General features: G+C 50.6%; 1 protein-coding gene across 2 annotated transcripts in view; it reads left to right on the forward strand.

The window, feature by feature from the left end:
- Positions 1-20274: 20274 nt before the first annotated feature.
- GPC3 (glypican 3) overlaps positions 20275-25494 on the forward strand; it is a 144800-nt gene continuing 139580 nt past the window's right edge. For both annotated transcript variants that reach the window (XR_014318429.1, XM_082771210.1), the window contains exon 1: positions 20275-20485. Coding sequence is in view for 1 of the 2 variants with exons in the window: in XM_082771210.1 (XP_082627336.1) it covers positions 20323-20485 (163 nt within the window). In the remaining variant the exon portion in view is untranslated. The remainder of the gene's footprint in view (positions 20486-25494) is intronic.

The following is a 25494-nucleotide window of genomic DNA, read 5'->3' on the forward strand; positions in this document are numbered from 1 at the left end:
GGGGCGCCGCGATCGGCTCCGCTCCGCTCCGCGCCGTGCCCGGGTTGCGGCGTGGCCCCGCCGAGCTCAAGGCAAGACCGGGAGAGGGGAGAGGGCGGCGGCGGCGGCGGGGGAACGGGGGCGGGAGGGAGGCGCGGCGGGAGGCGGCCGGGCTGCCCCCGTCGGGCCGGGACAAAGGGGCCGCGCGGAGCAGCCGTCGGGGCGAGTTAGCGGCGGGGCCCGGCCCCCTGCCCCTCAGCCGGTGGGCACAGGAGGGGGGTGAGATGTGAAGGGGGGGGGGGGGCGCCGTTCGCTGCTTGCCCGGTGTGGGGGGGGGGGGGTTGAAGGGGGTTGGGGGGGGGGCGGGCGGGCGGCTTGGCGCGTTTTTGGGGCTTTGAATGGAGGACTCCATTTCCCACAGTGCTCCGGGCCGCGCTTTAATCGCCGCGCGCGGCCCCCGGACGGGGCGGGCGGCACGTGGCGGGGCGAGCCCCCAGCGCGGGGACAACGCGGGGCGCCCCCCGCACGCACCCCGGGGTGCTCCGGGGGGTGGGGGCGGCGTGCACGTGGCGGCGGCCGCCCCCCAATGCCCCCCCCCCCCCACCCCGAGTTGATACCGGGGGGGAGGGTGCCCGCCCGGGGGCCCCCCCGAGCAAACAAACCCACGGAGCCCCACAAGAAGTGTGGGATTCGGGGCGCTGGGGGGGGGTCCCGGTGCCTCCGAGCATCCCCGGCTGGGGCTTGACAGCGTGGCTGCGGGGGGAGGTTTGAAATGAAGCCCCCCCCCCCCTCCCGGCTCTCCCCACGAGGAGCGCCCGGTGCTTTGTGCTGCCCCGCGGCGGGCGGGCGGCATCATCTGGAGCGCAGACCCCGCAGAGCTCGCCCTGCGCCGTCGGGGGAAGCCCCACGAGGAAGGTCAAGGAGCAGGGCTCACGTGGCGCGGGAGCACGGCAGGGCAGGAAATCGGGATGTTTTGATACCTACCGCCGTGCTTCTCAACTGGGGGAAGCCATTTTCACCTTAATTTAAGTGGAAATTAGCTGTAAGCTCGGCCTCCCTTGGTGCGCTCTCTGTCTAACTGCGGTCCCAAAAGTTCAAACCGGTCTCTGCATCTGTGCTTCCACCAGAAAACCTCCACTAAATTGAGTAGTGAATCCATACGTGTCATGCAACATTAATATTGGTCTTCTCTCTTGGCAGGTACCGTTGGCTCCTGTGCTTCAGTCAAGACACTTCTGCGATGCCTCGCCTGCGCTGAAACAAGAAGAGCTTTTAAGTGGAAGAGTTTCTATCTGTTGATGGGCCTTGAGTTGTGCAAAAGTGCTTACAGTGCAGGTAGAGTTTAGGATCTACTGCAGTATAAGCACTTCTGGCATTACTGTGGCGATTCAGTGACGGTAGCAGGGCACAGACGTAACCGGGACTGTTGTTTTGCTGCGTTACAAATGGTTCTTGTGTTAAGGTGCATCTAGTGCAGTTAGTGAAGTAGCGTAGAATCTACTGCCCTAAATGCTCCTTCTGGCACAAGCTGCTGCCTGCACGTCCAAAACCACGCGTCCATCTGGCTTAGCTCAGCAACTACGATTTTAGGTAGAGCATTTGTTCATTGAAGGCAATTGCTCAGGAAGTAGTTTTGTCCTAGCAGTATCAAAGTGCTCATAGTGCAGGTAGCTTTGAATCGGACCTACTGTAATGTGGGCACTTACAGTACTGCTAGATAAAGTGCATCCTAGCTAGTGGCAGTTTCTGGAGAAGATGGTACTGATTACAGTCAGTTTTGCAGGTTTGCATCCCAGCTTACTAAAATTGCTGTGCAAATCCATGCAAAACTGACTGTGGTGGTGGTGAATCTGGTGAATAATGGGTTTTGAAGCTTTCTGTTTTTGCCGTGAAGATCTGAAGATGCCTTGCGCTGGTTTCTCCATGGGTGGGGATTTGTTGCATTACTTGTAGCTATGTGTAGAGTATTGCACTTGTCCCGGCCTGTGGAGGAAAGGAGGACTTGTCTTCAGGCTGCGCTGCTTAACGTTTGCCAGTTTGGTAAGCTTTGTTTTGCTGTTGTCGGGTGGATCACGATGCAATTTTGATTAGTTTAGTAGGAGAAAAATTGCACGGTATCCATCTGTAAACCGCAAGACCTTCATCGCTGACAACATAGCTTTTGTCAGTAATCAATTCTCACAGCAGTCTGTAGTAATGTGCATAATGGCTGGCTGGTGACTCCGCAGCTTAAAGGGATGGGAAGAAGGAAAACTTCTCCAGACACTAAGGTTTGTCTATCATTTGAAAAGGCCGGGGGATGTGGGGGGGAAATCCTGGGGCAGTTGCAGTGGCCCAGGGAAGGGTGTTTGGGGAGTGTTTCTGTAAGAACATGTAAATTACTGTGGTGTACTTAACAATAAAGAGATTTTAAAATAAAACTTGTATCATAATGTGTCTCAGTCCAGCGTGGTTGCAGTAGACAAGTAACAAAGGTACGGGAGATGCTTTTTGCTGGCTTCTCAGGACATCCTCAAGTGAATTGCCCTGAAGCAGTAGTCACTCTGCAGCCCCCACTACCTCCTTTTTCTCTTTTTTTCTTCTTTTCCCCTTTGCCTGGGTGAGCCTTGAAGCCTGGAGTGGAGCTGCAGCTTGCCTCGAAGTGCTGCCCCTGAGAAGGGGGAGACCTTGGTTTGTCCCAGCTTCAGAGGCTGCCAAAAAGCCACGAGCTGCTCGTGGAGAGCAGGTTGGATGTAGCAGCCTGAACTTTGCTGCTCTGTGGGGCTGCTGCTGGTGAGCAGTGAGGTCTGGATGCTGGCAGGCGGGTCAGGGAGAGGTGCTGGGGGTGGGTACATGCTCTGGTAGTACATTTGGGAAGGGAGGGCTGTGCTGCTGAAATCAAAGCTGTGCTGCAGTGTCTGGAATGGTTTTGGGGGTTTCTCTGCTAACAGGTACCTTGGACTGTCTTGGGGAGAGGGTTGATGTCCACAAGCTGGGTTTTCTTCTGCCTTGTTATAACTGTTCACATGTGTTATGTGAGAGTTGTTGATTTTTTTTTTTCTTTGAGACTTGATCTGGAACTGCAGAACTGGCAGCACCAGTGAGTTGGTAACTTCCTCCTTCCCCACTGCAGTACCTTGATCTAAACAGATCGTTTTGCTAGCTTGGCTTTGTTTGTGGCCAGTGCAGCTGGCAGCTTGGGGACGGGGTGGTTGCACGTGGTAGGGACTGGCTGCAGGTCTTCGGGAGCAGCAGTTGGGTGTAGAAGCCCTGGCAGCCCAGAAGCTCTTGAATTTCCAGAAGAAATCAGCTGTGGAGGGGAGGTTTGGAGCAGAGCAGCCCCTGCTTAGTGTAGGTGCCATCGCAGAGCTCCTGTGAGGGTTTCCTTGCAGCTGGTGGCGCTGGGTGATTTTATACACCGGAATCTAATCTGAGGCAGAGTTGTAATCTTCCTTGTGCTTCAGAGGGCTGTAATCTGGACCTCAAATCCTTGTCCAGATGGAAGGAAGAGATGTTCCCTGAGTGTAGAGCCGCTCTGGTTGCTCCACTTGTTGACAGTGAGGGAAAATGGCTTGGAGCATGTGCTGTGCTGTGATTCACTCCAGCGCATCGTAACCCAGCCGAGGGAAAAGCATCGGGCTGTGCTCATGCAAGGAATGAAACTGAAGTTCGTTACTGTGTTAATGAGCTCTTGGGAGATGCTCTGGGGTACGTCACAGCAGTGTGCTGCCTTTGTATCGCTAGTGCCAGACCAGTGCCCAGCACTCTGCAATGTGCTGATCCAGCTCCTGCGTGGGGGCACTGAGGTGCTTTTTGGGTGAACTGGGCTCACACTGGCAGGGATGCAGTGTGCTCAGTACAGCCTGTGCTTGATAAAAGCTGGCGTGGGGACTGCGGGGCAGCAGGGGACATGCACAGTGTCTTGTGCTGTGTCAGTGCCAGAGCTCCAGATGGGCACCAAAAAAAACCACCAGGATTGTCAATGGTTTTGGCAGAAGCCAGTGAGTTACCTGGGTAAGAGGGGTGCTCGTTGTTGCTGCCTGATGCTGCTTGTGACAGCTGTTTATTAACAGTGTAGGTGTTTGCTTTTTTTTTTTTTTTGACAAGCATCGACACAGTCTGTTCTGAATGACAAGCCCGCCGTTTGCGATTTGTGTGGTTTGTATGAAGTTTACCACTCAAATTGCTGAAACTGAGAAGAAAGCAGAACGTTTCCGTACCTGTGTGTTGGCTCAGGCACTGGGAATAAGCGGGATCCTCTGCTGGGAGCAGCCCCTGCACACCAGCACCTGAAGGCAGCGAGCTGGCTCGGTGCTGGGCTCTGCTGCTCGGGCACTGTGGGCAGCACCAGCCAGGGAGGTGGCAAGGAGGGCTGACCCGCAGGGTGTCCGCATTGCAGGTTTGGAAGTCGAATGCATGCTGCTGGTATCACCTTAGCACATCTTTAAGGCTGCTGGGGGAGAAAATGCTGTGAGCAGGGGCTGCAGAGGGTTTATGTGGTGGCATGACTGCAGCCACAGCGATGGGGTGCAGGTGTGGGCGTTTGGGCATCACCTGAATGCTTTGCTGCAGCAAAGGAGGGCAGTGGTGAAACCTCCCCTGGCCACACGTGTGCTGCTGCCGTCCCAGAGCTGGCGCGGGGTTGCTGTGCTGCTTTTTGGACGAGTTTGTTTGTTTATTTTTCTCCACGAGAAATGTTGCAGCCATGTGGGCATCGGTGCCGAAGGGCCGAGGCTGTCCAGGAGCTGTCGCCGTGGCTATTTCTGGGAGCGGGATGTCAGACAGGAGTTGGCACTGGTCGCTTTTTACTGGAAGTTTATAAATAGGTACGGGCGCATGCAGGCGTGAGGGAGGGTTTCTCGTGGAAAGAGGCAACTCTCGATCTGGAAACTTCAGAGGGCTCCTAACATCCGAGTGCCGGCTCTATTTCTGCAGAGTGGGAATATTTCATATTATTTCAGTCTACTTCCTGCCGCTCAACATTTTCTGTTATTTAATATGTGAGCAGTTATTCCCAGCTCTAATCAGTGTTTATCTAGCAGAGCATCCCGTGGGTACTTGTCTTTTTCTCTTAAAGGAAGTGTATTAAAATCATTCCGAATACCTCTGAAACACCATTTGTTTTTTAAAGTATCTTCTGCAGCTGGGGGTCTGCCTGAGAAAGCGTTTGTGTTGCCTCCATCCTCGGTCCCCTCCCCAGCCGTGCTCCTCTCGGTATCGAGTCGCCGCGGCGGTGCACCACGACGACACGCTGCGCCCGCTGACTTTTTGCATCCACCTATTGATCTCAGTTACCGTACTTCTGCGGTCAGTATTCCGGCTGGCGCGGGCGGATCAGAAGTTGACAGTTATTTGGCTAATTTTCTTTCCCGTTGGAAGCATTGATTGTAAAGGTATGTTTCGTTTGCTGAAGGATTTTATAAAATCCGAGGATTGGTAGCACAGAGCCAAAGAAAAAAATAAAAGGAAATCACCAGTGCTCCTTTTACACATAATAGTAAAAAAAAAAAAAAAAAAAAAAAAAAAAGTCATCTAGAAGAGGAAATTACCATTTAGTTACTCTGGTGATAGGGAGCTGGAGTAAAGTGATTTATTTATTTTTAATGGAAATAGGCTCTTTGGTGCAAAGTGCCATTCTTGCGCTGTTCTCCGCTGGCGGAGGCACCGAGTCTGGCTCCCAAGTAGGTCCCCTGGAGCAATAGCAAATGGCTGGCAGGACGGATTGAAAAGTTGAAAGAAGTAACAAATCTCTTGGGACTTCAAAGGGCACGCTTTGTTGGCCCGCCTGTCTGCTCGGAGCCTCATTGCAGCAATGAAGATGAAATTGGGATCTTCCTGCCCTAAAAACCCAGCCCCCTTCCCCCCTCCGGAGCTGGACAACTCCTTGTTTGTTAGCAGCGCTCACAGTGCCTGCTCCTTCCAGCACCCAGCAGCTGTGCTGATGCTCATCAGTGCTTTCTTAACAAAAGTGTGTTTCCTACCTAGCACCATGTCACAGGACGTCCACTCGTATTCATTGTTATTCATTTTCCATGCTGAGGCTGGACACGAGTGGTAGTGGTCCTTTGGGTGCCAGCTGGTGAGGGTGGGAGGTCACCCCCTGGTCCTGCTGACCGTGGTCTGCTGCTTGGGAAACTGCCTGCAGGACTGGCCAAAATAGCCTTTCCTTTTCCTTCTTTTTTTTTTTTTTTAATTATTTTTATTATTATTTTTTTATTTCCTCCCTCTCTCCTTTTAATTAAAAGGGTCTTTTGCATTGACTGAAGTTTTCTGGTTTAACTGATGAAAAATCTGGATTTGTGTTGATATGGAATAAAAAGGATACAGAACGATAGGAAAAGAATTTAGTCTTTGCCCTTTATTTGGGCTTATGCAAAACCTTAAGTCCTTATTTTGCTCAAAAAAAAAAAAGGGAGCAGTTTTTACCATAATGTTTATGACTGTGAAAACCTTGTGAATCAGCCCTGCAGGTGAAGAATGCTGCATCTAAACACTAGTGTTCAATCAAGAGTAACATATGAAAGAGCTTAATTTATTGATTAAAAAAATATAAAATCTCTTTATTGTGTTCAGTACAGGAAGTAGCTGAAAGGAGTGAGAGATGGCTACTCACCCTCTGTTTTGGGGAGATTTCATCTGAAAATAAAAAGGCAGTTTTATTGCTTTTTCTGGAAATGTGCTTCTACTTCCACGATTATTTAATTTCAGCCCCCTAGAAAAAACCTTGTTAGATGTTCATCTCCTCAGTACAAGTCTTGTTAAGTGTGTTACCTGCAGTAAAAGCCTTGCCTAACTCTGAAGAAATTAATTATGAAGCTGGTGGAGTCAGGGCTGTATTGGGAGACTGTGTTTCTTCCACCAACAGGCCTGTGTTTAAGCAGTGGGGAATGTAAGGGCTTTGCTTGCCATTGCCACCTGCCCGTGCAACTTTATGAACGCAGTAAATGCCGCAAAATAGCGTTGTGCTAACTCCTGTTATCGTGCTGCTCAGCCCATGGGCCATTCCCAGGGCAGCAGTGTGTGGTAAACAGACCTGCTCGGAATTATTTTTATGCACCAAAACCCTCTTTTACCCAGTTGCGCCGCACTCTCCAACTAAAACACGGGCCTGGCTTGTTTTAGGAGGTGATGACAGGCAGATAAAATGGAATTAGAGCCTCCGCTTGGGTGCAGGCAGGGTTGCAGAGCTGCCTTTAATAGTTTCTTTCCTGGGCATTTTGCGTTGCGATGCTGTTCCAGCTGCTGGAAGGTTGTTGGCCAGAGACACGGATTATCTGGCCTCTGAGCTTCTCTGGTGTGCATTTAGACCTGTGTGAGCATCCTGCAGACAGCTGCTCGTGCAGCCTTCCCAAGGAAGCGTTGCCCATCGGACCTACTGCTGCGAGAAACCTGCAGCTGCCAGGGTAGAAAGTGGATGTTAGGGTGAAACTCCACTGCTGCTGCATTTTCAGGCTGTAAAAAAAAAAAAAAAAAAAAAAAAGAGCACTGTCTAGATTAATGCTATTGCATTCCCCCAGATTATTGCACTTCCCCCCTCCTTTTTAGTGGTCTGTCACTACTCAGTGTTTTAGTGGATGCTCCAAAGCTGCCAGAGCGTGATGGAGATGGGATGAGTTGTTGGTGCTTGGCTGTGCTGACTGCCATCAAGGAGCTTTGCAAGCAGGAGGGTAAAGTGAAGGGATTTGGGAGGGGTGGGAAGATGCCACCTCTGCGGCTCCACATCAGCCCACGGTGCTCCTCGAGGGGTTCCTAGGGGTGGGAGCTGCTGTCATGTGCCCTGCTCGTGTGTCAAGGGATTGAGTTCAAGCATCCTGGCGCTCGTGTCGGGGCTGGTACAGGCTGTATCACTCCTGGCCCTGCAGCAACTCCAAGTTAGTGTCCCAGGTATTGAAATGCAGCTGGTGCACTCTGCTCCTCGATGCTGCAGCCTGGCCTTGCAGAGTTTGCTCCTGCACCTCGCGCTGTCTGGCCCTGTCCTGCTGTGCTGCTGCGTCTTGCATCAGCTGCTGCTGTTCTGTGCGCTGCTCGGAAAGATTCGTTCACATCACTGCCAGAAAAAAAGATTTGGTTGGGTGGGGACTATGCTGCCGTGGGAGGCTTCTTGCATCTGTTACTCCTGGATCATGTTGATTCTGGGTAAAGCTTTTATCGCCTGTCATGATAAGCAAAGTCTGTTCCGTGAGCCTGCCCAGAAGCCTCTGTGACAGGAGCGCGGCTGCTTTCCTGAGCCAAGTCTGCGCTCTCGTGGATGGTGTTATTAAAAGTGTCTGGTAAAAAAAATACCTGAAGTTCTGCCCTTTCACTGAACATGAATGGGGCTTTCCTCTGTTTTGGATGCTGGAGCCGCAGTGCTCTGCCACCTCTGGGGGCTTGCCTTGACTCTGTGCAGCCTTCCCCAGCCCAGTGTTGTGGGGCTGTGGTGCTGTGGTTCTGCAGAGGGGATGGGATGGCTGCTATGGCCCCAGTGCTGTGCTGGGCACCCACGGGCTCTTCTGGGGTGCTTGAGAGAAGGGGGTGCTGCACAGGTGGGAGGGAAACAGGTACAGAAATGGGCGAGGGAAAGCTTTGTACTGAAGGTGATGGGGCTGTGACTTTCTCCAAAGGGCAGCTGCCTGTGGCTGGTTGGCACTCATGGTTCCCTGCCCAGCACACTTACTGCACAGTTTTATTCCAAAATCTTCAGTTTCCTCATTTTCCATTCACCACATGAGGGCAGGCTGTTTCTAAATAAAATGCAGTGAGAAATCCTCTCCAGCTCGCAAAGCTGATCGTCTCCAGCTGATCATTTCGCTCTTGCCTGGGGAGGGCCGGGCACCTCCACCCCGTCTGGGTTTCAGCTCTCTCAGCTCCAGGCTGCTGCAGCAGGCGGGGAAGAAGGTGCCTGGGTGTGCAAAATCAATCCAAGCATTGCAATCGCCCCTGCTCGAGGAAGTTTGTCAGTGTAGCAAATCATACTCAGTTTTAAGATTCACGGCCTTAAAGCCAATGCGAGGATGCTTGGGGTGCTGAAGGGAGATGCTGGAGGCCTTGTGCTGAGTGCCCTGGGCAGGCAAAGCACGAGGGGCTGTGAAGAAACTCCTTCGCATGAGTCCTCTCCAAACCTTTCCTTGCTTGCATGAACAACGTGCTTCACTCTCATAGGCAGCCTGAGTGGGCAGACAGCGATTTATGGGGCTGAGGAAATCCTCCTGTTCGTGATTCGGTGTCAGAGCAGCAAATATCTGTTAACATGTTATTAGAAATGGCAGAATAACAAGAATTGAGGATAAAGCCCAAGCCCAGCGGCGGAGAGATGTGATTGCTGGTGGGGAAAAGACTACCAGTTATTATTAATTTTAAAATGCCAGAAATGTCATAGTGACTGCAATAAAACACGTGTCCCTATCGGTTATCTTGGGAATGATTCAGACAGGAGATTCAATGTGAAACTCCCTCAGTGGGATGTATCCTGCTTGCCAAGGGTACAAATAAATCTGCCTTTCGCAGGTTTTTCAAAACTTCACTCGATAGGAGTGTGAAGGTGAAATATTTGTCCCTTTGCAAACAGCTCACTGCTGCCTTCAGCACAAAGTGAAGCCACAGGAACAAGGTCTGCAACAGGCTTGGTTTTGGTTTTTCTTTTGGTCTGTTAGTAAGTGCAACCCTTGTAGTCATCAGCTGCTGAGAAACCATCCTTCCCCAAACCCTGTGGGGCTGCAGGCACTGTTCGCTTTGTATCCAAGCAGGTTGTCCCCTTGATAAGCTCCCTATACTTTTCACTCCTGTGTGAGGTGTTTGGGACAACACCGTGGCTACCTATTTCAGTATTTTACTACTGTCTTCAACCTGGTTGAGCAATTGCAGTTTTGTGGGAGAAATGTGCCCTGTAAGCTGGGAAGGGGATGATGGAACAAGCAAGTGGCAGGGTCACCCTGTGCGTGCTCGTCCTCATTTAATCTGACCTCCTTGAGTCTGGGTCTCCCCGCACTTACACCAGTGTGAGCCCTGACGTGAGCTGCCTAAATCCCAGGATTGAGGCCGCGGGAGCTGGGGGGATGCTGGTGCTGATGGGGCAGGAGGGCAGCTGCCGGTGCTGTGCTGTGACAGCCGGCAACTTTCTTCTCTCTGTGTTTTTTTCAAAAAAATGCTTTTTTTTTTTTTTTTTTTTTTCCTTCTTTTTCCTTCCAGAGGGACTTGAGTAATTGCTACTGAACTGCTGGGCTTTTACCAGGAGGGGAAGAGGTTTGTTCTTTTCTTGAGTTGTTCTTCCCATTGTGCATGACAAGTGGAAGCGCAGAGCCACGCTGGGCAGGGAGGTGGACAGGGAGCCCCACCATGAGTGTCATTATCCTGCTAACAGCAAGGCAGAGAAACATGTGATGTTCTGCAGGGTGCTGGGAGCTCTTGAGATAAAGTCTAGAATCCCTTTTGGGTCTCCCTGCTATGTGTCCCTGGCAGTCCAAGTACCCAGACAGGGCCCAGCCCAACAGCATCTTGTTCTGTGGCCAGTTTGGCACCAGTGGGTGCTGACAGCTGGGAACTGGGCAGAGAAAGTCCTTCCCCTTCTTGGCCACTCACAGTAGCAGGACGTTAAAACAGCACTTCAAAGGAAAGCTCCCTCTGCCCCAAAATTCTGGCCACCATGAGCATTGATTTGAAAATCTGCTGTTATTGCAGTGAATCAACTCCTGGCTAAACATGTAATCATGAACCAGCAGGCACAGAAATAAGCTAGGTGGATTAAAAACAAAACAGAACAAACAAACAAAAACAAACCACAGCCAAAAACCAAAACCCAGCAGAATTCCTGGGTATTAGCACCTGGCTCGCAGTCAGTGCTGCGGCATTCCTGGTTTATGAACAGTGACATTTCCACTGTTTCTTGGTACAAGTGCTGTGCACCGATTTCCTGTGGTTCCTAGCTGCTGCTGTGCCAGGGTCTGACCTGACGCCAGCCTCAAATCCAAGGAAATCCACAGCAAATCTCTTTGTGGAGTTTCGTGGTGTTGGTGCGAGTGCAGGAAAGCTTTTGAGGGGAAATCTGGCCTTAGGGCAAAATGCAACAGCTGAAAGTCAACAAGAAAATTCCCCCTGACTTCTGCAGGGCCAGGATTTGGGCTGGGGGAGCCGGGGTTAAGGGCTCAAGGTGTTGAGACTGAGTCGGCTCTGCTGCTCTGCTTCTGAACCCTGAGGGCCCTGCTCTGTTTTAGTGGGATTTAGCCGCGTTAAACCCGACAGTTCTGCTGTGTGTCAGGTCTGCTGCTGTGATTAGTGCTTCTTTGGATCTGACTCTGAGCAGAAAGGAATCCACCAGGATAGTGTAGAATTTCCAAGGAGACCATCGCTTTTTAAAATCTGTAGATGCGTGACCATGGAGAGGGGAAAACCAGGGCAGTTTGTGTATTTATGGCCTGCCAGACAGGCTAGTATTGCTAATGTGCCACTGTTTTGATGACTGGGTTTAACAACCATTTTTTAGCATCATCCCATAATGATTACATACAGTAACTTTCCTTCAGATCAAAAAATCTATGCCACTAACGCCCTTGAGTGCTTCAGGATTTGACCTGCCTCAAAATGCAGCTCACAGACCCGCTTAGCACCAAGTCTGTGGTGCTTTGGCTTCTTTTAGCCAAGAGGGGAATAAGTGATTTAACAAATCCAGCGTCCCATTGCTGGGATGAGCTGATGCTTCTCGCTGTTGCAGGAGTCACAGGGGGAGCCCCAGGTACAGGCCTGCAAGCACAGGGACCTACTTGGCCCTGCCTGTGGCCAGCACTGTGAGGTGAACACAGAGGTGTTCGTGTGTCTTGCCCAAAATGAACTGTTATTTTCTTCATTTCCAGGCTGGTTTTGGTTGCTGTGTTTGCTGTGTGCTGGGGGCTGTTGGCTGCTTCTGTCTGTGATGTGGAGGCATTGAACAACAAAGCTCAGGATGCCCGCCAGCATCCCCTGCTGTGTGCTGAAGTGCAAGGGACTCAATTTCCAGCTACTCCTGTCAGCTTTTGCTCAGTCTCACCTCATCCCCACCACCATACCCCGTGACAGGGGAGATGTTTCATTTAGGAGATGTCAGACCAAGATCGCAACAGCTACCAGGCTATGGAAATCAGCGTGCTTGGTCATCGGAGGAAGCAAAAGGTGAAAGCCTTGAATAAACATTTGTAAAAGACTTCAGACTTACAATTAAATACTAAGATAGCCTCGGTTTGTTCGACTGTATCACAGTGAAGCTCTCACAAGTTGCAGGGGACAGTCTGAGGTCTCTGTGGTAGTTACAAACTTCCTCTGTGCAGGCTGTGGGTGATGCAGTTACAGATGACGGTGACCCAGCTGATGCAGGTAGGACAGGCCCTGGCTGCAGCCGTGGGCTCTTCAGCCTTGAACTGCCCAGAGCAGGGCCTGATCCTGCTGCTCTCTTTCCCTCAGGCCACGAGCTCTGCAGTGTTTTGTCCAAGTGCCTCCACCTGCCCGGTGTGGTGGAGTGCTACAGCACACTTAAAGGCCGCAGGCGGTGCTAATCATCATTCCGTGCTTCCACAACAGATGTTGACATTTCGCTATTGTCCCAGAATTAAATGTCAGGTTATTCTCGTTCAAAACTACCGTTTAAATTTTCAGGGATTCCATCTGCAGCTGTATTTATGGCTGACCGGCTGCCTGCAAAGCCGGCATTTCTAAGCAGGTCTGTAAATGGGCTGTGGTGGGTTCACGCACGTGCCAGAGAGCTGCCTAGGTTAATTAATTCCCTTTCCAGACATAACCTGTACAAGTAGGGTACTGAATGGGGAGGCTTTCTCTGAAATCAGTAATTATCCACATTGTGGGACTGACTTTTGGATTTCTGCTGTCATTGTAATCTGGGGGAAAAAACAAGAAGCATTCAAGAAAGATCAGATGGGGGCTGCAAACAACCCAAATGGGACAGATATGTGATTAATTTGCAGGAAATTACAGGTCTTTCCAAAATCCTGTGCAGAAACACTGGCACAGTTTTTTACTCTGCACTGCTTCTCACTGCTTGCATGGTTTTAGCCTCTAGCTGTGGCCCTTGGCGGCTGTTGAAGCACTTTGCTTCCAGTCGGGAGGTCAGGCAAACAGCTCCATGCATCACTGAGCCAGTACACGTGCTGGGGGCAGCGCTCATCCTCGGATACCCAGTGCTGCAAACCGACTCATCAGAGCTGAGCTCTTCAGTGCTCGCTGGGGAGCAGTCTTTCAGAGCATCTTGCCCTGTCTGAGGAGTAAAAGCTAGCGAGTGATTTGGGGGAGCTGGGACACCCGGTGTTTCTTCCTGTACACAGCCCTCAGGCTGCTCTGACTGCTCAGCGCTGTGGTGTCTGCAGCCTAAAAGGCAACGGGGATGCTTTCAGCCGGGGTGATCTGCTCTTTGCATCCTGCACCTTCTGGAGAAAAGCCCAAACAGCAAAGGGCAGGAGGTGCAGGGGCCGTGCAGGCAGGACCCCGCCGGAGGGGAAGGAGAGCAGGGGGTGCAGGAACCTGAGGGGAAGAACGGGGAAGGCAGAGCCCAATTCTCCATCCCAGGTTGTCTTCAGGTTGAGTCTGGATGCCTCCATGCAGGTAGGCAAGGGGATGAAATTGGGTGGCTGCATCGATAACCCTCCCAATGCTTTTACTTAATTTATTTTCAGTGGGAACTTGCAGAGAGCGCACTAGTTTCAACTGTATGAGGCATTGTTGAGATTGTCAGTCAGAAGTATATGCGATCCCCTTTTTTGGAGACTCTGAAAATGAACAAAGAGAAGTAATGAGAAATAATTTGAGGTGGTTTTATTATTATCACATTTAGTGGTAGGGTTGTCTCTTCTATATGTTTTTCCCACACTAGATAGTTGAGCTTATGTTACACAGTAAAAAGCTATTAGTTTTCTCAAAGATTGTCGATTTTCTTTCCAAATTGCTAAATTACATTTTCAATTTTATGGGAATGCTCTTTCATTTGTGCAAAATCCTGTGCTCAGACAGTTAGGCCAATCTCATCATGCAAGACTATTAAATGAACTAATTGGATCTGTGTTACTCATACATTTCTACCAGGAATATCTAATAAATGTGGAAATCCATTTGGAAATTAAGGTTGCCTCTTCATGTTCTCAGGACCTCAGAGATTTCGGGCATTTCAGCAGCAGCCTGAGCAAATGCAGCAGGAATTTGCAACTCCCCTGTTGTCAAAGGCTTTTTGCAAGGTATGAACCTGAATGTCTCCATAACTGGCAGCAGTTGTTAAATGACGCAGCTTCTCTGTGGCATTAAATGGATGTTAATCCTCTGGAAGATGCAGGGACATCTCTTGTGCATTGGTCTCTTTTGGTACTGAGGTTTTTAACTTCTAAGCCTCCTGCGCTCAACCGTTTTCATGTGTGAGAGTGGTTCCTAGCTCAGCCAAACCTCTTTCTCCCTAAAATCTTCCCTCCTGCTGTAATTTCTCTTGCCTAAGTCATGAATTGGGACAAATGCTTGAGAGGATGCTTGCTCCAGTCCACTAAAATCAGCAGGATATGTACTGCTGACTTTGGAGAAGGTGCAGAAAGAGAAGGGGGGGGGAGGGAGAGGGAGGAAAATTCACTTGGCTTTAAGTATGCATTTTTTAAATTATGCAGTTTCTCCTAAAACAGCCCATTGAATAATACATCGTGGTCACTTTTATTTCTAAATGCTTGCACTTAGTCTGAGATTTAAATGAAGTCCTAAAGTGCCGCTTAGGCTGGGTTTCCTCCGGAGATGCTCACTGAGCAGTGCCTCAGTGCGAGCAGCTCCTTCTTGCCTGTGTCTTAGGGCTCTGGGTCTGCGTCTGGACAGCAGAGCACCCGGTGCTCCTGGTTGGGTCCCCACATCTCCACGAGACTGCTGTTAACAGCCCCAAAGCACTGGCACTAACAAGCTGGGTCTTGTTTCTATTTGCTTTCTCCATTGCTGGCCAAGCCCTCTGGAGGCATTTGTCAACAGCTTTATTCCTTCTTCATGAAAGTGGAGTTTTAGCCTAATTGCATTAATCCCTAGGTTTAGGGAAAACCTTTGAAGTGCCTGACACCAGAGCTGCAAGGAGCAGTGGTGGCGACTGAGCGCAGCAGCTTGCTCGCCCTTTATTTCCCTCCTGTCCCCAAAATGTGCACACAAGGAGAGACATGCATTCAAGGAGAATTTCTACTCGAGACACCCTTAGCACAGGTGTGGGTTTGAGTCTTTTGTGAAAGTCTAGGGGGACTGGAGGAGTCAGGAGAATCTCGTTCTGCTTCCCACTTGCTGCTTCTCAATTTCTGCTTAATGTTTACTGACAATAATAGAAAGAAACCCAACCCTCAAAGAGCTCTTTGAGAGGCCTGACATACGTGCACATTGTGTGTAGAAATGTTTTAGCATTTAAAAACAAAACATATCTTCCTATGTAAGCTGTCTTATTACTGTAACTGATGGGAAATAAGACAAATGTGGATGTTTAGTGAGGCTCCTTTTATAAAGAAAACTCCCTTCTGCTGTCCTCCTCTACAGAGGGCGAAGCTTCCTCTGAAATCCATCCCAGTGTCCAGCAGGATAATTAGTTGATGTTTGGAAAATGCCTCCAAATAGGCAAGTGCTAAATCTTGCTTTGTCTTATTAGATTATTAGGCTTGTGTGAGAAGGATGCAATCTTAATAGCAAAGCCCTCTGAGATTTATTACTGTCCTCGCAGATGCAGGCGAGGATGCTAATGACGAGAAGCCCCATGCACTGAGCTCCCAGTCTGGCCAGGCAGGAGGAGCACACCGGGGCTCACATGTGGCTGCTGCTGGCATCACCTCTGGAAGGACTGGGCCATAGAAGCAGCCAAAAAGCCCCTGATAAAAAAAAAATCCCTCCAAAATTGGTGGGTCTGGAGCAAGGACAAAGCAGAAGGGAGTGCTGGTGGTGTGGGGCAGGGCTGTCCTTCCCTTGTGCTCATCTACTGGCTCCAGCAAATGATCCCTGAGCTATGTCAGTGAGGGACAGGACTGCTGCACCCCTAAAATTTCCTGAGTTACCGGGTGTAAAAGTCACCCACTTGCTCTTACACCCCCAATACTTCTGATACCTCATTAACATGTGGTCAGAGACAGGCTCTGCATGAGCCTCGCTGAAATACTCCTCTAATATATCTCTTCACAGAATTTTTGCATACAATATTGAGCATTAAAATAATTTAATAAGGCATAAATCAGGTTTTACTGCGGTGCCTCTGCATAGGAAAAAAGCGTTCCTGGAAAGGCACCTGAATACATTGTGGCCTCCTTCTGAGTGGGAGCAATTTATATATCCAATATAACGTCTGTTGGTTCTGCTGTAAATCCCAGCTCGAAGCGTGTGCTCTCCATGTTGTGCAGAGGGACTTGTTGTACAATGCCGTGCAGTGGTGCAACAGGACTGTACGTCGCATCGCCTGTTGCTTCATGTGCCTGCAGATCTTGCTCTGTGCTATTAAGCCTGTGCTGAAGCAGGGAATCAGGAGTGCAGCTTCTTGCTGGAATTAAGTCCAGACGGCCTCCCACGCCTGTCCCAAAGCTGCCAGCAGGGCTGGTGCAGAGCAGTGCCCTCTAATTTTGCAGCCCAGCTCCCCCGGCGAGCAGGCTGCCCCTGACGTGACAGCCCTGGGCTGGGAATTGTTGGCAGTGCTTTATTTTCATAGGTGAATGCTGTGGGCTGATCCCTTCTGTGCCGTCTCCTGGCGGCATCTCTTCAGTTGACTAATCACCGGGAGATGATAAATGAAAATATCAGCTTGAGAGGTGTCTGCCCTGTGTTCCCAGCAGAGGCAGCAGTGCATGGTGAAATAGTTTTCTCCCATCTCGTCTGCTTTCATTCCCTCTGTAGGGCTGTGTCTCAAATGATTTCTTGTGCTCAGCCCTGGGAGAGCTGGAGAAGAGATGGCTTTTAAGCCACATTTGCCGTGCCTGTGCATTTTTAATTTTACAAAGGATGCAAAATTCTTAGATAACTGGAAGGTTAGCTGTAAACCTAGCTGCCCCCTGCAAAGCCTGTGCCTTATCCATGGTAAAGAGCTGGTGTGAAAAGGTCTGGCTTTGGCTGGGATCTTTTCCCATAAAATCTGCAGTTTCTGAAAGTTTTCTGTCCTGCAGTAGGAGAGAAGACTTTCCAAACTCTTTGTAAATAAGGGAGACTCCCAGGACTGAAGACAGAGATTTTCCATGGCTCTGGCAGGCATTTCTGAGGCGTGTGTGACTGAAACTGGTACATACTGGAAAGAAGGTCCAGCTCCAAAGAATTTCATTTTTCTGGACAGGTAAAGTGATTTGTCTGGGCACTCCTGATGTGCAGCTCTGTTGGCATCAGCAGTGTCTTCAAGTGATGCATCTCTCTGAAGGCTTCGCTGCTTCTGCTGTGTGATCTGCTCCCAACAAACCCACCGGGCTTGTGATTTATCAGCCGCTGCTTTTTGGGGTGAGGGAAAGGCTAATGCTTTACGGATCTATCAGCAGAGCTGTATGGTACAAGGAATATGATATCCTGTCAAAGAGGGGAGGGATGTTTGCTGCCTGGCAATCCATCATTCCTCCCCATGCCCCGTGGCAAATGCACTTTTCTTTTTTCCATCAAACAATGCGTGAGTACTGCTATATCACGAAGAGCTTCTCCCTTCTCCTCCTCCACAAATGGTTATGGACCCCCTGAAAATGCAGCTTCTGCGGGGTGCAGAATAAGATGGAAAGGGTTATTTTACCAGAGAGAAGCCGCCAGCGCCTGCAGCTCTTAGTTTCAACAGGGCATTCAAGATCTCAAACGAGGCAGCTGGGCCAGAGTCAGCACAAGGGGATCACAGCAGAGGTGAGAAAACCCAGCCAGAGCGTGCCCATGTGCCAAAAACATGAAGATGTGCCAACAGGTGCTACAGGTTCTTCTTTTCTCCCCTGCCCCACAGTGGTTTCCTCTGCTGTAGGCAAGGCTTAGGCAGCTGTGTTGCCATGGGGCTGGAGCTCATTCATCCCTTTGGCAGGGGAAGAGTGAGGGAAGTGTGCTGATAACCTGGCGAGCATCTGCTGGGGAGTACGGATCCCTCTCCTACATCTCTCCTTGGTGTTTTAATTGATTCAGAGTTTTCCCAGTGGAGAGCTTCGTAAGAGCATTTGATAAAATCAGCTACACATGATCCTGCCTCTCATTACTTACAGGCTTGAGGCAGGTAGATGATTAAGTGAAATTTTTATGGTGTGAGCAGTTGTAACAAGGGAAATTATCATCCTGGATGTGAGACAACGACTTGGCTCTTACTATGTCTGCTGGCAGCCAACTCACCCAGTGACTTTGCTTCTGATCTTGGAGCAAGTCACTCGCTTTCTCCTCCAGGACAAACCCTTACATGTTGGAAGGACAAGTCCCACGGTTGTGCAGCACTCAGGGAACAGTTCTGGACTTTCTCTGGGTCATTGCAGTGCTTGTGGTGGGGGAAGCGTCTGCAATCAGCTGCTGAAGAATGCCTCTGCAGGGGTGTGGGGTGTCCTTTGGGCTCGGGGCCACAGAGCACGGTGATATTTTGGGTCCATGGACGGAATGGGATTCACTCCCGTCCAGCTGCATTCTTGGGATTATTAACCCCAAGGAAAGTCAGTAATGACAGAGTGAAAACTGCAGAAAGTGAGTGAAAATCACTTGCTCCATTGGAGAATAACTTCAGTTACACTTCAAGATTTTTTCTTCTGTTGGCAAACTTTGGGTATAACCTAAAACAGACATTGAAAGAAAGCTGCCACTAGGATTTGTTGTACATTTCCACAAGTTTTAACTCCCTTCTGATATACCTCCTTGTTGATAAATAAGCTTTATTTTTGCAAGGAGTCATTGTCAAGGTAATGACAGATCCCACTGTGAAGCCAGATCCAGTAAAGAGCAGTAATGATGTTTTCTAATTTGGCTTGAAATCTCAAAGCACTCCCTAGTCTTAGCAGAGATACTAAATGCCGCCTGTTTGGCACTGTATATAATTCTTTGCTATAATGGGCGTGCTTGACAATATCTGTGTACTTACCTGGAACAGTAAAAGCCTGCTGTACTTAAATGAAATACGCACAGCAGGTTTGAAGATGAATACAGGATATGCTTGAATGCCTTTTAGACAACTGTTCCTCGGCCCATAAACATAATATAGATTGCAAGAGCGCGTATAAAGGAGTGCTTCAAATACCAGCCTTTGTGTTTTGCATTTCAGTCTAATTGATTCCTAACCCAAAGCAATGCTGTACCCAAAACCCAGGCTGTTGCATAAACATTGCAAATCCATCAGTGAGTCAACGGAGAAGACCCAGAAAAGATGTGTTAACTATCCAGAGCAGCACAGCTCTTGTGAGGCATTGCTCGCATGGTGGTATTTCATTCAAAGGACCTGGACAAATGCAAACACGTGGGGGATAAATCCTCACCTGTGTCACCACGCACGCACACACGTGTTGCTCTGCTGAAAGCGGGCATGAATTGCACCAGGGAGCACCTGCTCCTGGGAGCAAAATAAAATTTCTGGGTCCCTCAGAGCTCCTGCAAAGCAGGGCTTTGTGCTGCCTGGCTAACTGGAGTTTTGTCAGACGTGCTTACCAGCCACAATAAACCTGTAATAAATAGCGCAGTCTGTGGACAGCAACAGGCTCAGGCAATCCATTAAGCAACGAGACACGCTGCACATTCCAGCTTATTAGCCTCATATCCATAATATATTTTAACAATCTCTCCCTGGCAGGCATTTTCTCAGAACAAACACTCGGGCCGGACTTTCATTTTTCATCCCTCTTCAAAACTTCAGAGTGAAAAAGCACCGGTGGCGAGCTATTAGCAATAATTCGATCCTGTATCCGCGCTGCAAATCTTAAAGGGATTTGTTTTGCTGCTTGCTCGCTCCTCGCTTTAATTTGCAGCTGGGGGCGAGCAGCACGGCGGCAGCCTGGACAAACTCTTTCTGCTTTGTGCAAACGAAGCGTTGCTTCCCACTGCTCGCTTCTCCGTTCAAGAGCTGCTGTCTCCGGGCGTGCTGAGAGCCCCTTGCAGGCGCTGCTGGGGGCTGGGGTCGCCCTCAGCGCCCCCCTGCACCCGGGGCGCGGCGCCCGGGCCCCGCGGGGCAGGTGCGGGGCGCGGCGGGGCCAATGAGCGCCGGGGCGGCGCCGCGCGCGCGGGGCGACTCCCGCCAGGAGCGGAGCGGAGGGGCCAATGGGCGCGGGGCCCGGCGGGGAGGGAGCCAATGGGAGCGCGGCGGGGGCGGGGCCGCGGTTGGCGCTGGCGGGGCGCCGCGCGAAGGCGCGCGGGGCTGAGCTCCGCTCCGCGCTGCCCCGCCGCGCTGCAGCCCGGTCCCGGCGGGGCGGCCGGCGGCGTGTGCGGGTGTGCCAGCCCCTGCCAGCCCCTGCCAGCCCCGGGATGATGTCGAGCAGAGGCCGAGCGGTGCTGCCGGTGCTGCTGCTGCTGCTCGGTGCGCCGGGGGTCGCACAGGCGGCGGGGGATGCCTCGTGCCGCCCGGTGCGCACCGCCTTCCAGGTGCTGCAGCCCGGAGCCAAGTGGGTGCCCGAGAGCCCCGTGCCAGGTGAGGTCCTTCCCCCCTCCCGCTGCCTGTGGTGTCCCGTATCGGTGTTGCACGCTGCGCCCTTCCTGGGGTCGTACAGCCTCCGGGCTGGACGGGGCGGGTGGGTGCTGCCTCCCAGCCCGGGTCGTGCCGGGGGGATGCGCGGAGCCCCCTCGGGGGCGAGCCGCCAGCGCGGTGCTGAGCTCCCCCGGGCGCTGTGCGGGTGCTGGCTGCGTGCCTGCCTCACCTGCGGGGCTGCTGGCAACCGTGCCTCGCTCCTGCTCGGAGATGTGAGCGAAATTCCTGAATTCTCAGCGTTTTTGGTGACCGGCGGCTGTCAGCATCCCCAGGGTTGCGCGTACGGGGCGGGAGGGTCGCGATAGTCGCGGTGCGGAGCTGCTCGGATTGCTGCCGGGCTCGGCTCGCTGAGCAGCGGAGGGTGCCTGTCTGAGGAGCTGGGGATCGGAATGTGCGAAGGAAGAGGCAAGAGGCAGGGGAAGTGCGGTGGAATCACCGCCAGCACGAGCTGCTCTTCCTAGCCACGCAAGAGCATCCTTGCATGCGGTGATGCTGCACAGCCCCGACGTGTGAGAGCCCCTGCTGCAGTGTGGGAGGTGAAGGGAGCTGCAGGGTGGCACTGTGGGTGCCCGTCCCCAGCCCTGCTGTCCATAGCGATACCTCGGCTTCCTTACAGCTGCACGGAGGGTTTAGACGTACCTCTCGGTACCCTTGTCCCTCTATCCTCGTGCCCCCTTCCCACGGTTTGGATGCTTTCCGTACTTCTCCCCTGGGAGCAGGAGCAGCGTCTCCTCTCTCTGCATCCCGCAGGACCTCGTTCAGCAGGGAGGGAGGCAGCGCTGCAAATAACCTCGATGAGGCGGCTACAGGGTGGGGACAGGGCTCCTCTTATTGCCATTAAAATGACACTCTCTGTTGCCTGTAATTAAAGGAGTGTTTTTCCCTGCTCCTGTGGAAGCAGTGAAATGCCTGCTTTGATCCCTAGATAACCTGAGTGTGGTTTCACAGGGCGAGGCGCCAGGGGTGGCAGCCGGGGATGCTCCCATGGGGTTGCTGCAGGCTTTGCCACGGGGTTGCTGGGTCTGTGCCTTAGCCTGAGCCTCCTGCTTCTCCAGGATGGCTCAGGCTCCCCAGGAGCCCCAGCTGCTGCCCCAGCAGCTTTCTCCTCCTTTTGGGAGGAGAAAGGAGCCCCCTTGCCTCCTTGTAGAGCCCATGGGTAGCCAGTTCCGTGTCCCCTTGCAGGGTGGGTGTTGCGAGTGAATGCCTCCAGCTTGCTACGATGATAAAGTTCCCACATTTCAAATTGAAAGTGGATTTTACATTTGCTTAAGTACATAAACTTGATCATAATTAAAGCAATGACTGCTTGCTTATACCTTGGGTCTGGCCCGTCTTGCATGACTCTGTGTAGTAATTACACTTCAGAGCACTCGCTTCTCCTAGTAGCAGCTGCATAAATCTCAGTAATAGGGGAGCATCACTCAAGAACTATTTTCCAGGCTTCAGTTTAGTGCTTTATTTCTTTCATACATCTGTCAATTAAAAAAAAGTCCTGGAGTTCCCAGTCACAAATCACCACGGAATCGATTCTGGGAACCTTTGCCTATAGATCATATTAGCCTGGAGAAACTGAGCGTTTAACCAACTTATTTTAAATGTGGGTTTGTTTTATCTCTTAACACCAACAGAAAAGCATGACTGCTAGTATCCACGTATTGCATTATGAGCAGTTGTGGCTGAAGGTATAAGTCTAGGAAACATTGCAGAGTTGCAGTGCATGCAGGAGAAATGTCACAGGGCTTCGTTTTACTGGATCAGCGGTGTATGGGCTGGAGGGACATCGACACAGCACTCTCATAGGGGAGCCCAGCTGTGTCAGCTTGGTACTCCTAATTTAAGGAAAAAAAATCAAGGGAAGTGTCGTGCTGTTTCATGACTGGAACTAATGCTACGGGAGAAATGCTAGCTGGAGGCACGCGTTAGGCAGGGAGCAGGGACTTGGTCTCCTCTGGTACCGCAGCCAGCGGTCCAGGGTTTTGCAGCTCTGGACCACGCTTTGGCATGCCTGCGTGGTGGCAGGGGGCAGCAGGACCTGACATCCATCAGCTGCGGCTGGCTCCTCGGAGGGGTGGGAGGCTGTATTTCATGCCAGCAGCTCGGCTCGAGCTCTGTGAGGCATCTTATGCTGGAGGGCAGTGAAGGCAGGGTGACGGGAGAGTGCTTTTTATCGGCTTTTCTGCAGTTGAGACTTAATGCCAGCCTGTGAGCCAGCGTGTGGTTCTGCGCCGGGATAGCCGCCTCGGCTGTTCACACTCAATAATAGCTAAATTCTCTTTTCTTACGCTGCCTGTCTTTGTTTTCTTCTTCCTTTCGTCTTTTCCTGCATAATTGCTCATGTAGAAATAATAATTTGAATTTCCATTTTTCCTGGTCTGTTTCTTCTCTCGTGTTTGCTGTTCAGATTGCTTTGTGTTCCTGATGACAGTCTGGATAACCAGACTGGTGCAAGTGGGTTACTTCCTCCCTTAAGAGGATAATGCCCCCTGCACACTATGTGTGCAGAGCCCTTTCTTCTTTTTTTCCTTCTTTTTGGCAGCTGTTTTGTGCCAAGGTATTTTTTAATCTGCAAAATACAAATCCCAGCTCTCTCGGTTGGCTGCAGCGTAGCTTTGCTTGTGAGCTGCCTCCCTTTGTACTCCTCTTCCATTCTGCTTTTTCGGAGTGGGACTAATGGTCCTCCTCCCCATGCAGCCTTTCTGTTCAGCTTAGTGTGGTAGTTTAAGATCTGAGTTTACTAGATAATTGAGTTTTCTGTTCCTAATTATTTCAGGCCTGCAAGTTGCTCTCTTGATAGTTAAGAGAGCAGGAGCAGAACCCTAAAATTTAGTAACCTCCTCAGGCAGTGATTTTATAGTGAGATCATTACTTATTTTTTTTTTTTCTTTCCAGGGGTTAATTATAACATCCTGAATAGTGTTCTTCAGAGCCTTTGGAATGGCTGTAGCATGCGTGCATGTGACTGTAATAAATAAACGTGGATGGTGAGTGGCTATCCACCAATTAACGCCATGTTTTTGAGGCGCGTTGTTGATACATTTTTACATCTGTTGGGAGGAAACTCTTACATGGCAAAAGCTCTCTCTTTTCTTTATAACCTCTTCTAAATGACATGGTGTTACATTTGCGTTGCAGTTTTCTGGCCAACTTTGCAAGGCTTCAGAAAGAATCCAGTCGTGAAAGGCAAGATGGAGCAGAAGATAAAGGATAATCAAGTAGTAATAAATATCCCATGCAGTGCCCGTACTGTTCCAACTTTAATCACCTATTGAGCAAGGTTGTTTTATAATTTATATCTCTTTAATTGGGTTTTAAAAAGATCAGCACTTAACCTGGGTTCTGAACAGCCACATTTCCTTCCCTCCTCAATGATGAGCATTCAAAACAAGTGACAGATGCTTGATTACAAAGTGGCGTAACTTAAAAGAAAGTTTTTAATAATAATTAACAAAAAGTCTTGAAACAGCTGGGGGAAAATCCACCGTATTTAAAGATTGAATCGCTACATTCATCTGTTTAAAACATGCTGCTGGTTGTGAAACAATTAAGGAAAGAAAACTGTCCGAAAGCAGCAGCTTTCCTATGGGCAGTATGAACACAGGGGTGGGATGAAGCCCTCCGATGTTTCCAGCCTGCAGAACGTGAGTGGCAGCACCCCTCCCGTCACGCAGGCAGGCTGCAGTAATGTAATGTTAACCAGGGACATGTTCTTATTTTGGCAATGCCTGGGGTATGTTTTGTGGGAATGTTGATCTGATGTAAGCTTCTGTTGGATCTGGTAGGTTGGTGCGCCCCAGGGAATTGCACGGCTTGTCTGCTGGTATCTGGTGACAGAGCTGGAGCTATCCTGGGCTGCTTAAAATCAAAATACAATCCTTCAGCCGCACTAAGGAGCTTGAAGCTGCCTGTGGATGATCTCTGTGCTTTTTTTTGACATGTAATTCACTGAAATTATTTTTCACTTCTGCTGCGCTAACCACCTATCCGTGGGAATCATTTGACTTTGGCCTGCAGTTAAATGCTTGAAATTCACCACCGCCCGTTCCTTGGCTAAAACTCCCTGCCCCAGAAGCAGGGGGGAGATTCAGGGTGCTCCCGAAATGACTGCTGCGGTAGAGAGCTCAGTTCTGTCAGCTTGGAATGTATGCAAAATTTCCGGAGCACTTACACTGCTGCTCCCCAAGATGGCATAAATGGTACGGTGCTGTAACAGTGCCTCGTGTCCGCGCTGTGTCCGTGGAAGGGGCCGCATCCTGCTCGTCTCACCCACGGCAGCTGTATTTCAGAGGCTTGGGCTCCTGGGTGTATCATTGCATCAGTGTCACTGGGCTTGTGAAGACTGGTATGTGGGCGTCCAGATGCAATTTTTAAGTGTTGGAGTAACTCGTGAGGTGTTTTCTTTCAAAAAATGAAATTGCAATGATCTATAGCAAACAGAGGTCATTTGCAAGGGCTGAGTCTGGAATTATGAGGTGTAATGGCTTGAAACTTAAAGAAAAAGGGGTGTGTGTAGGTTGGGAGATAAAAACAATCTTAACAGTAAGGGCCATTAAGCAGTGGAATGGGCTCAGCTATCGCAAGTCAGAGCTATCACAGAGGGTGTTTGAGTTAGATAAAGTGCTGGAGGGGGTGGATTGGGAGGCAGGGGTAGGATTTGATGACTTGCAGGATCTTTTCCATTGCCTTTATGGAGCCAGAAATGTGGGACAGTTTAATTAATGCCAGAGTCTGATTCTCAAGCTTGCAGTTAGCTTCCATGTGTCAGAGGCTTGGCGTGGACCCCAGTGCTGTGCTTCAGGAGCATACGGGGTTTCACAGCTCCAGCGGGTGGGATGTGGGACCTGGGGCTCTTGGGTGGTGCTGCTGCAGCAGCACAAGGGCAGAAAAGGCTCCTCCAAGCAGCAGTGTGAATGAAACCCAAGCCTACCCGAGGTCAAAAATGTTCCCATTCCACT

Source organism: Aythya marila (assembly GCF_965140915.1).
Source record: "Aythya marila genome assembly, chromosome: 13".
Taxonomy (NCBI): domain Eukaryota; kingdom Metazoa; phylum Chordata; class Aves; order Anseriformes; family Anatidae; genus Aythya; species Aythya marila.